This window comes from Coregonus lavaretus (genome assembly GCF_964263955.1).
Source record: "Coregonus lavaretus genome assembly, chromosome: 19".
Lineage (NCBI taxonomy): Eukaryota > Metazoa > Chordata > Actinopteri > Salmoniformes > Salmonidae > Coregonus > Coregonus lavaretus.
Window position 1 is genome coordinate 33884927 of NC_140006.1, and position 13931 is coordinate 33898857.

Consider the following 13931-nt stretch of genomic DNA (forward strand, 5'->3'; position numbering starts at 1 on the left):
CTGGAAGATGGTGACTGTTTCATGTCCCACAGCTCTATGAAGAGCTCCTCTCTTTTATCTCTTTATACTTTTACTCCCTCTCCTCTCCTTCTACTCCTCCCCTCTTCTGCTAAAGATCAATCCATCGCTCAATCATCGGTTCTCCTTCAAAAGTTGTGTACCTTTTCTCATAGTAATGATCTCATAAATGGTAAGCAGCTAGCGAATTAAAAGTGTAGTTTTAGAAGTGACTGCACTTAAGATAAAGTTGCATCAAAAATCGAATACAAGCAGCTATTTACTATGCATGCTGTACTCTACAGTTTCCCCTGTTAGGGGATACGTTTTTCCCCCCCTTGTGAATACTTACTTGTTAATGCAATCAATTGTTCCCCTTATATTACCATCCCCACTAGGTATAAACAGTATAGGCAGCCCTACTCCCTATGCCCATCAGTAACTCAATAAGAGGAAGCTGTATCGTTGAGAAAAGAGAGAGAAGGATAAAATGCAGAAAGGGAAAATACAGCAGTCCTGTGTATTGATTCTGGTAGTAGAGAGTTGGTTTATGACTGATATCTGGTCAGTGTTGAAATAGAGAAGTGAAATGCAGCAAAGGTCAGGCAGGGAGAGAGTGAGAAGAGAGAGAAGCCTTTGTTCAAAAATCATTTTGATTCAGACCTTTGACAGTCACAGCATGGGGTCTCTGTTGAAAAAGGGACTGTTTCATACTGTGACATTGCATTTGAGAACGTAGTGCTTCATTCAATCAAAACCTAACTTGCAGTCCTTAGTTGCACACTATAAAAACATATATTTTGTCCTGTAGCCAAATTCAATCACAGAATGGCCTTGTCGACTCAGCACACAAATAAATCCCTCCAATTTTCAGAATAAGTGAATGCAGGCATCAGTTTTTTGGTTGTTGATATCTTCAGCTTCTGAAACATAGAGATGAGGAGCATCCCAATCCTAACCCTTCTTTGATACAGCTGACCAATCTGGCCTTATTCCTTCCAATGTCATTATTTAACCTTGCCATACAGACCCATTATAATATAAGTTGTCCCCTTTTGCTATAGACTCATAAGGAATTCATCCTTTTTCAATGTGCCACGGCCATTCCATCTCATATTTTAGTATGAGTTCACCTCGGTAATGGCGTGTGGTAGCTCTGGTCTCATATTTTAGTATGAGTTCACCTCAGTAATGGCGTGAGGTAGCTCTGGTCTCATATTTTAGTGTGATCTCATTCTTTAAAGAGCAGTAGGGATGCTGGCAGTCAAAACCAATAGAGCGTTTAGAGAGCTGATATTGGAGCGATGATGAAGTCACTCTTAACTCTTTATCCCGCCTGCCAGCTACCAATGACCTCATGCCATCAGGAGAGGAGAGCCCCCCTCCCCCTCCTTCACATATGTACACACACACACACATATAATAATAATAATATAATATGCCATTTAGCAGACGCTTTTATCCAAAGCGACTTACAGTCGTGCGTGCATACATTTTTTTTGTGTATGGGTGGTCCCGGGGATCGAACCCACTACCTTGGCGTTACAAGCGCCGTGCTCTACCAGCTGAGCTACAGAGGACCACATACACATACACACACACACACACACACACACACAAAATACACAAACGTGCAAAATCACACACACACACCTTACTACAATCTACACCACACTCCAAGCCCCTCTACACCACACTCCAAGCCCCTCTATTCCACACTCCAAGCCCCTCTACACCACACTCCAAGCCCCTCTACTCCACACTCCAAGCCCCTCTACTCCACACTCCAAGCCCCTCTACACCACACTCCAAGCCCCTCTACACCACACTCCAAGCCCCTCTACACCACACTCCAAGCCCCTCTACACCACACTCCAAGCCCCTCTACACCACACTCCAAGCCCCTCTACTCCACACTCCAAGCCCCTCTACACCACACTCCAAGCCCTTCTACACCACACTCCAAGCCCCTCTACACCACACTCCAAGCCCCTCTACTCCACACTCCAAGCCCCTCTACACCACACTCCAAGCCCCTCTACTCCACACTCCAAGCCCCTCTACACCACACTCCAAGCCCCTCTACACCACACTCCAAGCCCCTCTACACCACACTCCAAGCCCCTCTACTCCACACTCCAAGCCCCTCTACACCACACTCCAAGCCCTTCTACACCACACTCCAAGCCCCTCTACACCACACTCCAAGCCCCTCTACACCACACTCCAAGCCCTTCTACACCACACTCCAAGCCCCTCTACACCACACTCCAAGCCCCTCTACACCACACTCCAAGCCCCTCTACACCACACTCCAAGCCCCTCTACACCACACTCCAAGCCCCTCTACACCACACTCCAAGCCCCTCTACACCACTCCAAGCCCCTCTACACCACACTAACATCCATAATGACTTCATCCTCTCAGGAACACTCACTTCAATCTTCTCTTTCGTTTTCTCTGCCTTTCTCTCTCTCTTGCTCACACACACACACACACAGACACACACACACACACATTAGTGATTTGCAGGTTGACTCATAACCCGCAGTCCCCGCAGCTATATCTGCGGGGCGGGCGGGTTTAGGGTCATGAAATATTGTATGGATGAAGGGCGGGTGGCGGGTTGAATAAAGAGAAAACAATGCTTAAAACATCTTTAAATGTATCATTCTTGTGCAGTTCATATCTATAGGCTACATTGAGGTTTTTCTTTCATAATTTTTAATCTGCCATTAGTGCGTAAAGCCTAAGCTTTAGGGCCTTACTGTACGTGTGCCAAATATACGCCAATCGCCAAATCCTTTTGGGAACTTGGGCAGAAACTTAACGTTGATCCACTGAGGCAAAAAGGACAATGTCAGAGTTTAATTCAATAAGAGAAAAGCTGCGAAATGGAGAGTTGAAAATAAAGAGAAGGGAGGGCCAGAAAAGTAATGTTTGGGAAAGATTTGGTGAAGTGGTAAAAGAGGATGATAGCAGTGCCGGCTATGTTATATGTGAAGCATTGTGAGGCGGTATACAAAATTCGACAGTCACAGATGGTCAAGGGAACTGTAGCCTACTGTTCAGATGGGTTAAATTGAAACTGAAATCTGGACACTGACTGTAAGTCTATAACTTCTCACATAGCCTAATATAATATTAACTCCTGCAGAATTAAGCATTTCTTGCAGTAAAATTATACATCAAATATTATTTATTTATTTTAGCATTGTGAGAGAATGAATGCGCGGTTAGGGACCGTCTGTAAAGGTGCTATCTTTATCAGCATCATAAAAGCTGATAGTATTTCTACCACATAAAATATGCATCCAAGCCAAACTAATTTCCTTAAAACCAGCAAAAAAAAGAAATCCTGCACCCCCTGTCAAAAAAGTATTATTCTGTCTCAGTGCATTTTCTATTGGCCTAATTGCAGGTTAGGGTCGGGTGCGGCCCTTAGATTTTAACTTTATCACCATCTCAATTGGGTTGAGGTCGGGGTATTGTGGAGGCCAGGTCATCTGATGCAGCCCTCCATCACTCTCCTTCTTGGTAAAATAGCCCTTACACAGCCTGGAGGTGTGTTGGGTCATTGTCCTGTTGAAAAACAAATAATAGTCCCACTAAGCCCAAACCAGATGAGATGGCGTATCGCTGCAGAATGATGTGGTAGCCATGCTGGTTAAGTCTGCCTTGAATTCTAAATAAATCACAAACAGTGTCACCAGCAAAGCACCCCCACACCATAACACCTCCTCCTCCATGCTTTATGGTGGGAAATACAATGCAGAGATCATCCGTTCACCCACACCACGTTGGAACCAAAAATCTCAAATTTGGACTCCAGACCAAAGGACAAATATCCACCGGTCTAATGTCCATTGCTCGTGTTTCTTGGCCCAAGCAGGTCTCTTCTTCTTATTGGTGTCCTTTAGTAGTGGTTTCTTTGCAGAAATTCTACCATAACGGCCTGATTCACACAATCCCTTCTGAACAGTTGATGTTGAGATGGGTCTGATACTTGAACTCTGTGAAGCATATATTTGGGCTGCAATTTCTGAGGCTGGTAACTCTAATGAACTTATCCTCTGCAGCAGAGGTAACTCTGGGTCTTCCATTCCTGTGGCGGTCCTTATGAGAGCCAGTTTCATCATAGCGCTTGATGGTTTTTGCGACTGCACTTGAAGAAACTTTCCAAGTTCTTGACATTTTCCATATTGATTGACCTTCATGTCTTAAAGTTATGATGGACTGTCGTTTCCCTTTGCTTATTTGAGCTGTTCTTGCCATATTATGGACTTGGTCTTTTACCAAATAGGGCTATATTCTGTATACAGCCCTACCTTGTCACAACACAACTGATTGGCTCATACGCATTAAGAAGGAAAGAAATTCCACAAATTAGTTGAACAGTTTTTTTTGGTTACTACATGATTCCATATGTGTTATTTCATAGTTTTGATGTCTTCACTATTATTCTACAATGTAGAAAATAGTAAAAATAAAGAAAAACCCTTGAATGAGTAGGTGTGTCCAAACTTTTGACTGGTACTGTACATACATACACACACATGCACTGTCTTAGAAAGCGAAATCTCCTTTCCTGTACGCTTTCTGAACAATGCTGTAAACGATGCAGAAAATAAGCCTTAGAAGAGCAGTAGCCACTGGAATGAGAAGTGTGATTGCACTTTTTACAGCAGTACAGCACTAAAAGACACACAATGACCTCATCTATGGGGCGGCAGGTAGCTTAGTGGTTAAGAGCATTGTGCCAGTAACCGAAAGGTCGCTGGTTCTAATCCCCGAGCCGACTAGGTGAAAAATCTGTCGATGTGCCCTTGAGCAAGGCACTTAACCCTAATTGCTCCTGTAAGTCGCTCTGGATAAGAGCGTCTGCTAAATGACTAAAATGTAAATATTTAAAACCCTGCCAAAAGAATCAGAGCAGTTAGATTCAGGAAGTGGGAATAAGACTTCAGTGTATCGAGACTTTCCATCTATTTTTATTTTGTTTCGGTATTAGAAAACAGAGATAAAAGAGGATGATTTGTTCTCGCTCCCTCTCTCCGTCTCCTTATTTCTCCCTCTGTCTGTCTGTCTGTCTATCTGTCGGTCTCTCTCTCTCTCTCTCTCTCTCTCTCTCTCGCTCTCTCCATTTCTCTCTCGCTCCCTCTCTCCATCTGTCTGCTTCTTTCTCTCTCATTCTGTCTCTCTGTCTCTCTCTCACTCGTTTTTTTTCCTCTCTCTCCAGCGTGGCTACAAGGTGACCCCAGGAAGGTGATCTACCCTACAGACAGCTACGGACAGTTCTGTGGGAAGAAAGGCACTCCAAACGCGTGAGTAATTACTGTAGTGAGTGAATAGCGTACCATTAGTACTTTTGATTTCTCTGAGTAATTAGGGACATACCGCCTAGCCATTTGAGCTGATGATAATTCCCTTGTGCCCTATTTGCTGCTATTAATTGGTGCATACCTGCCAATTAACACACCTGCCAGAGGTTTCCCCCTACCACTGATACAGGGTCAGATATTTTTTCATCCCCCTGAATTCAGTTTAGGATAATCTGATCCTAGATCTGTTGTTAAAGTTAACTTCCATCTAGCCCTAGTGTGGTCCTCTGGACCATTGGCTGGTTCTTTATCTAAGCACTAAGTACTTCAATGCTATTATATTGACCATTACAATTAAAAGGCAGCTCACCCCCACACACAGTTCCCATTGTCAACGAAATCAAACCCAGTGAATCCAAAGTCTAATACCGCATCCCCACACTAAACTGCTCGGTGTTGAATTCCCCTCATAGAACTCAAGCGTGATTGACAGGCTGTATCCGTGGTGATGATTCATTCTTTATCAATGGCTGTAAAGCGGTGATAAGGCTGTTTGTGGGACCAGGCTATGAGATAGGGAGTAGTGTATTTACTCCCAGTTAGCTAGGGCCCTCAGATCTCAGCAGCTCATAATTACCACTGTGTTTTTCTCCCAGGATTATGGGATTGTGATGGAGTTTAGCCTGGAACACGTGTCGAGAAGAGACTACACCACTCTCTCACCCATTATACTGAAACACTGGAGCATACAGACTAAAATTTACAAATATTTTGACAGATATTAGGAACGGAAGGGGAGAGATAGATGTCTATTTTAACATCATTGTATGGGAGACTATAAGAGGGCTTTTATCTAAATCTGTCCTCTGTACTCTACAGCCCCCCAGTGGTAGTACTGTATCAGTTCTAAACCCTGTCCATGTTTGTGTTCTTTCTATAGAAAAAAATCCATACTGTTCTACTTCAACATCCTGAAATGTGCCAACCCTGCTGTCCTCATCAACCTACAGTGCCCGACCACTCAGGTATCCATAACATATTGGTCAAGTGATGTCAGAGAAAATAACAGAGTAATGGAGTATTTAAGTGTAGTGGCTGTTCAAACTTGGGTGTCATATCAGACACAGGCGGCTGGTGGTACCTTAATTGGGGAGTACGGGCTCATTGTAATTGCTGGAACGGAATGAATGGAATGGTATCAAACACATCAAACACATGGTTTCCATGAGTTTGATACCATTCCATTCACTCCATCCCAGCCATTATTATGAGCTGTCCTCCTCTCACCAGCCTCCTGTGATATCAGTTTACTGACTTATTTGTGTGTGTTTCCAAACAGATGTGTGTTTCCAAGTGCCCGGACAGATTTGCCACCTACACAGATATGCAGTTGCAATACCAAATCACTGCAGCCCCCTGGGACTACTACAGACAGTTCTGCAAACCAGGATTCAACAACCCAACAAAGGTATGTACTATGTATGTAAGCTGTTTGCATGTGTGAGTATGTTGGTTTCTAAAAGGCAGTGTGTAGGCAGCATACTGTTAGGATGTGAAGTGTGTTTGCATTGATTGCAACATCTTGATCTTGCTTTTTATTTTCAGCCCGTTGCACAAGTGTTACGAGACGAGGACTGTCCATCGATGATCGTGCCTAGCAGACCATGTAAGTACAGGGGGAAATGACAGCAACTGGCAGGCAATTATGAAGAACTTATGGTACTGAAATGTCTTGTCTACTAGTCCTACAGCGTTGTTTTCCTGACTTCATCACTCTGAATGGAACCCTGACGGTGGCCAAAAGAACCCACTTCAAAGATGCCCTGGACACAGCCCGCAGTGTGACTGAACTAAGAGATGCTGCCAAGTGAGTTACAAAGACACACACGCACATGCATGTGGATGTGCGTATTCATGCATACACACACACACACACACACAGACATTTCTGTAAGAACTGCAGTTTTAGCATGGTATTGTCTCCTACAGTGGCATCACAGGTCTGGTGGATGCTAAGGAGGTTGGGATGAAGATTGTGGAGGACTACGCCGCCTCATGGAACTGGATCTTAATGTAAAAACCCACATGAAAACTAGAATACTACAGTACTTACTATAGAATTCTGTAGTATACTGTAGAATACTTTACCACACACTGTAGTATCTCTATCATGTGTAGTAATTAGTATAGAATTTTGTAGTGTACTAGGACTAGTGGTCCTCTGTAGCTCAATTGGTAGAGCATGACGCTTGTAACGCCAGGGTAGTGGGTTCAATCCCCGGGACCACCCATACGTAAAAATGTATGCACACATGACTGTAAGTCGCTTTGGATAAAAGCGTCTGCTAAATGTCATATTATTATTTACTATAGAATACTATTCAAACGCTACAGTATTACCCACAAAAATACTACAGTAATGTCCGCAAAAACACTACACTTTTCCCCCCTATAATAAATACTTAAGTATTTAATTTGCATATACCCTGCCCATTCCCCTCCCCCATTTCCCAATTTGTGCCACCTATAAGTGAGAAACCTAAATGCCAAGTATAGGCCATATATTGTGTTCCCTACAGGTTATAGAAAAGAGTAGAAGCTATGAACTATCAGTTCAGACCCCAGTCCTACCTATATACAGGTTAGGGAAAATTTGCTCTTTTAGTATTTCTTCAGTAGGTTTCCTCAAGGAGAAAGCCTGCACTTCTTCGTCAAAGATAATCAAACAAAAACACTATCTATAGTAAATACTACAGTAATGTCCGCAAAAACACTACAGTATGCTACAATCCGCGAAAACACTACATGAATAACTATAATATTTATTTTACTACAGTATTTATACTATAGTTAACTGTAAATACTACAGTAAAGTTTACAAAAACACTACCGGGTAATGCTATAGTATTTATACTATAGTATACTATAGTACCTTTTCATGTGGCAGAGATACACTGTGTTGAGTATTGTATTTTTACGGTACTGTAAAATACTATATTTAGAGAGTGTACTGTATATTATATTTCCAGAGGTCTGGTGATAGCTCTGGTGGTCAGTCTGATATTCATCCTGCTGCTACGTTTCACTGCCGGACTCCTCCTCTGGTTCACCATCATCGCAGTCATACTGGTCATTGCATATGGTCAGTACGTGTGTGTTTGTGTGTGCCTGTGTGTATCTACCTGTTTGTGTGCGTGCTTGCGTGTGTGTTACCAGTGCGTTACCAGTGTATGTCTGTTCCCACCTCTTTAACCTCTGCTTTCTGTGACTCTGTAGGGATATGGCACTGTTACCTGGAGTTCTCCCTACTGAGGAAGCAGCCCGGGGCAGACGTGACCATCGTAGACATCGGCTTCCAGACAGAAGTCATGGTTTACCTGCAGCTCAGCCAGACATGGCTCATCTTCTGTGAGTCATCACCTCTCTCATGACTAGCTCTCTCTCTTTCTCTGATGACCATCTCTCTCTCAGCCTTGTCTCAGGGCTAAGTCTCTTTCAAAGCATTTAGCCTGATGACCAGTTTCAGTAAAAGTTCCAAATGTCTCAAAGTATATGGTTGTTCTGTAATACAGTCTTTCATTTACTTTACACATTAGAAATGGAGAAAATGTTTGGTTAGGATTGACGCTACTATGGTTTGGCTCAGACTCTCTCTAACTTTCTGCTGTCTCTCCTCCCCTCTCTCTCTGTTAGTGATAGCTCTGGGTACCATAGAAGCCTCTATCCTGATCATTTTGGTCTTCCTGAGGAGGAGAGTACGGGTGGCTATCGCTCTACTGAGAGAAGGAAGCAGGTAAGTCAACTAATAGTAACAGCTTCAGCGTTCTCTCGCTTTCTTTCTTTATTGAGTTTGAGAAGAGTGTATTTCCAACGACTGATGTTCTTCTCGTGCCTCTGGTCTCTAGGGCCGTCAGCTACGTCATGTCAACGCTCTTCTACCCAATCATCACCTTCCTGCTGCTGGCCATCTGCAGCTCCTATTTTGCCGTTACCTCTGTGTATCCTCTTACTAGTGTGGTGTTTCTCCACTAGAGGGCGGTGTTGTTGCATTTCTTTGTTTAGCGTGAATCGAAGAAGGTGGTGTTCTATTGTGTATTGTTGTACAAGAGCAACATGTTTGAATCTTCATCAGCGTTACACACAGATTCCTGGCCTCCTCAGGAGATGCCATCTATAAAGTAATGGCTGCTGAGCCCAACTGCATGTACGCAAACAAGACATGTAATCCTGAGGTAAGTTCCCTTTTTCTTAACTCAATTCAACTCAATCTAAGTATCCTGCAGACACACACAGAAACTCGGGTTTTAGTACCCCAGATTTGCATGGATGGTGATCAGGTATTTTCCCTATTTCCATCCCAGACTTTCAACAAGACCAACGTGTCCAAGGTGTGTCCGGGCACCCAGTGTATGTTTGCGTTCTACGGCGGGGAGACACCCTACCACCGCTACCTCTTCATCCTCCAGCTGTCCAACCTGCTCATCTTCCTGTGGCTGGTCAACTTCACCATCGCCCTGGGACAGTGTACCCTGGCTGGGGCCTTCGCTTCCTACTACTGGGCCCGGAAGAAGCCCCAGGACATCCCCCCCTGTCCCCTGTTCTCTTCATTTAGCAGGGCCATACGGTAAGTAGCCTTCCATTCCAGACTGCCAGTACAGTAGATTAGCAAGGTTACTGGAAAAGTTAGTTTCATTATGGCTCAGGAGTTGTTTGAACCAGGTCTTTATGTGTTTAGAGGGTTTGGGAGGTGAAGATTTGTATTAATGATAGACTGACTAAAGCAGGTGTGTGTTTGTGTGTGTTTGTGTGTGTGTTTGTGTGTGTGTGTGTGTGTGTTTGTGTGTGTTTGTGTGTGTGTGTGTGTGTGTGTGTGTCTGGGTTACAGGTATCACACGGGCTCACTTGCGTTTGGTGCTCTAATTCTGGCCATGGTTCAGATGGCCCGAATTATCCTGGAGTATCTAGATTCTAAACTCAAAGGTGAGTTTGGCTTTAGGACAGTACAGTACAGTATTACATCATCTAGTCCTGGATGTGACTCTATGGAGTAACTCGTCACTAATGGTCTGTGTTCAGGTGCCAATAACGTGGTAGCGCGCTTCGTGCTCTGCTGCCTTAAATGCTGTTTCTGGTGTCTAGAGCGCTTCGTCAAATTCATGAACAGAAATGCTTACATTATGGTGAGTATGGTAGTTTGTGGGCGTCCATATGCACTGATATTATTACATAGCTGTTCCTCTGTGTGAAGTGGTGCTAATTTAGCCACAGAATCAGGGGGAGCTGAATATGACCAAACAACTCAATTGTAGGCTATAGTATTACTCAATATGGTCCCATGGTCTGTGTGTTCTCTCTAGATTGCGATGTATGGAAAGGGCTTCTGCATGTCAGCTCGAGACGCCTTCTGCCTACTGATGAGAAACGTAGTCAGGTAAGGCCCTCTGAAGCCAGGGGCTGGATTATTAGGCTACCCAGATGGTGGCACCTTACTGAGCTAACCTCACTGGGTTCCCCCCTCTCTCCTGCAGGGTGGCGGTGCTGGACAGAGTGACAGACTTCCTACTGTTCCTGGGGAAAGTGCTAATAGCAGGGAGTGTAGGTGAGTCATTGCAAAAAACGTATTTTTGTTCTTGTGACTTCTCTTAACCTTTTTAGGATAAGTTTATGAGTATTGATATTTTCTTTGACTGAAATCAGTCAAAAGTGTAAATAAATGATGAAGTGTATCGGTGGGTATTTACAATGTTGTTTGTGTTTTTTGTGTGTTGCAGGCATCATAGCCTTCTTTTTCTTCACACACAAAATACCCATCTTTCAGGAAGAAGTGCCGACCTTGCATTACTACTGGGTACCTTTACTGGTAAGAGACACAAATAGAAAGGGTATAGCAATGGGTATATCCTACATTCAGCTGTGTATTGATGGTGTATTATCGTGTCTTATCATTGGCAGACAGTGATATTCGGGTCCTATTTGATCGCTCATGGATTCTTCAGTGTTTATGCAATGTGTGTAGACACGCTGTTCCTGTGTTTCTGTAAGTAAAGCCTCTGTATTCCTCTTCATAAACATGCTTCCAAAACACTTATTGATTCATTACTGTTGAATGCGAAAATCACATCTGAAAGAATATGCCTGCTCTCATCCTGGGCTCTGGCATCTTTGATTGACTATTCAGTCGATCCCAATATCAATGCTTTGGCTGCTTTTACAACTGTAAAAACCACCATGGCTGTTCACTTGCTTCACGTTCTATCTGAGCACCTCTAACCCCTCTCTCCTCTCCTTTCCTCCTCTCCTCCTGTATCCCTTTCTCCACTCCTCCCATACACCCCTCCAGGTGAGGACTTGGAGAGGAATGACGGGAGCCCTGAAAAGCCTTTCCTCATGTCCGCTGGGCTGCACAGTATTCTGAGAAAAACTGACCACCACTGAGGAACACAACACAACACTGTCCTACAAACTAATAGCTTTACTCTTCTGAGATATTTAGCATGCTTTAAACTGAACAGAGCTGAACACTGGCTACCTACACTATGCTGTCTATCAACTAGCAAGTAATGTCAGTCTCTAATGGACAATGAGACCACTGGCTGTGACTATTGCAACTCAGAAACTTCTCAACTTTTCAGAATTAACACTGACTGTGATTTTGAGGGACTATGAGACTCCTCCTAAGAACTCTTACATTGACTATGACATTTGAATAATTATTAGACATACAGGACACGGACACGAGACTAATAGTGTTACTATTAGATGTGAAGACTCTGCTACTGCCTTACCTCAGGACTAGGAATTCACAGGCAGTAACTCTTTTGGAACAAGGTCAGGTGGTCAGACTTCACTGTGACTTGTGCAGATAATCCAACAAACTCGTAACTCTCTGGTGCAGTGAGAGAGAGAGAGACACTTATGGTTTGCTCCAAACACATCAGAGGCTATGCATATCCAACCTGCAGTACACTACTATCGTCCCGAATCATCAGCAGCTGTACTGTAACTGCAGTTAACATGGACAAGGGACCTTACTGCAAAGAAAAGTGCAGCAGACTCTGACGGAACCCTAAATTGAAGTCCAGCCAATACTTGTTCTGCAGACTTTGTGTCTTTTAGCTAATGCTCAAACCGGTTGATTTATGCTACTCAAACCTGTATTGTGTGTATGATACTACACTGTACATGTATGTCAGTGGAGGCTGCTGAGGGGAGAATGGCTCCTAATAATGTAGGAAACGGAGCAAATGGAATGGCATCGAACACCTGGAAACCATGTGTTTGATGTATTTGATACTATTCCACTGATACCGCTCCAGTCATTACCACGAGCCCGTTCTCCCCAATTAAGGTGCCACCAACCTCCTGTGATGTATGTTTGGAGGGACTAGCTGTTCCGAATAAGGGCTTCTGTATATAATAATAATAATATGCCATTTAGCAGACGCTTTTATCCAAAGCGACTTACAGTCATGTGCGCATACATTTTTACGTATGGGTGGTCCCGGGGATCGAACCCACTACCCTGGCGTTACAAGCGCCATGCTCTACCAATTGAGCTACAGAGGACCACAATATATCTGATATGCTCCTGTCCTACTGTATGAATATTGAATCCTACTGTATCAATTTCGTCAAAACAGGATGGTTTCACTTTAACTCAACCAGAGCTCAGGATTTGATTTTGAAGTCATGTCATCTCTTGGTCCTGATAGGATCTCATTACAACTGAATGGTGTTACTCCCTGGCCAATAGACTACTCTTCATAAACCATACATACTGTATGTTGTGTGATAGGAAAACCTGCAAGCAAACAAAAATCCCTATGCCTAGCTTTGGTTGCTGTATGGTGGATTACAATTGTCTGAAGTGCAGATTTTTCATTTTACCTGGATGACCACCATGGCTCTGGCAAATACTTGGAGAGACTAACAAATACAGAGGTTGTGTACAAAACACTGGTAGAAAGTATCCACCATATTAAACAGAAGGCTATGGCAGATCCTGTGGAGATTCAGATAAGTCTGTCAGTGTCACCGCAATTAAGTCATACATAAAGCCTTATGCTCAGCTAGGTAAACAGCATTTCTTTTTCAATGGATCTTAATTACAGGTACTAGTTAATGTGCCTAGCTAGTGGATAATGGAGGCTTTTACTTTAGGCTAAACACCTTTTAGACTCCTGGCAATTGAAGGATGTCAATGCCATTTTGGTAGAATTTGTACTTCAGTGGTGGTACAGATGAAAAAAGTGCTACCTTTTTATAATGTAAATTACATGTACATGCTCTTTTCTACATTTTGGGATGTATATTTAATTTGGGATTTTCTTTTGTAAAATTGAGTCAATGAGAATGTGAAGTGACCTTTATAAATAAAAAGCATTTGAATAGTTCCATGTGCTTTACAGTATTTCATGTGCCATGTAATGCGTTTACACCATCAACAATTTCTACAGTGTGAAAACATGATGGGCAATATTTAAATATTGTGCAAAGCTACAGCTATTGCAGCTAAAGCCTACTTCAAAATCACTGTAGAACCCATAAATCCCAATTACCCGTCTATTCTTCCTTGTTTTGAGTTTGTCTTTTCAACTCTGAGGGCTCTATTC

General features: G+C 43.2%; 1 protein-coding gene across 1 annotated transcript in view; it reads left to right on the forward strand.

The window, feature by feature from the left end:
• Positions 1-11830, forward strand: part of slc44a5a (solute carrier family 44 member 5a) — a gene marked incomplete at its 5' end in the record, with an annotated part of 148456 nt that extends 136626 nt beyond the window's left edge. Inside the window, 19 exons of the mRNA XM_084183250.1 lie at positions 5238-5322; positions 6260-6344; positions 6659-6787; positions 6925-6985; positions 7063-7186; positions 7309-7392; positions 8349-8461; positions 8596-8727; positions 9013-9112; positions 9225-9317; positions 9464-9551; positions 9681-9943; positions 10205-10299; positions 10396-10499; positions 10677-10750; positions 10848-10918; positions 11091-11179; positions 11272-11356; positions 11660-11830. Coding sequence (XP_084039376.1) covers positions 5238-5322; positions 6260-6344; positions 6659-6787; positions 6925-6985; positions 7063-7186; positions 7309-7392; positions 8349-8461; positions 8596-8727; positions 9013-9112; positions 9225-9317; positions 9464-9551; positions 9681-9943; positions 10205-10299; positions 10396-10499; positions 10677-10750; positions 10848-10918; positions 11091-11179; positions 11272-11356; positions 11660-11754 — 1970 coding nt within the window. The 3' untranslated portion in view covers positions 11755-11830. The remainder of the gene's footprint in view (positions 1-5237; positions 5323-6259; positions 6345-6658; positions 6788-6924; positions 6986-7062; positions 7187-7308; positions 7393-8348; positions 8462-8595; positions 8728-9012; positions 9113-9224; positions 9318-9463; positions 9552-9680; positions 9944-10204; positions 10300-10395; positions 10500-10676; positions 10751-10847; positions 10919-11090; positions 11180-11271; positions 11357-11659) is intronic.
• Between the last annotated feature and the right edge of the window lie 2101 nt (positions 11831-13931).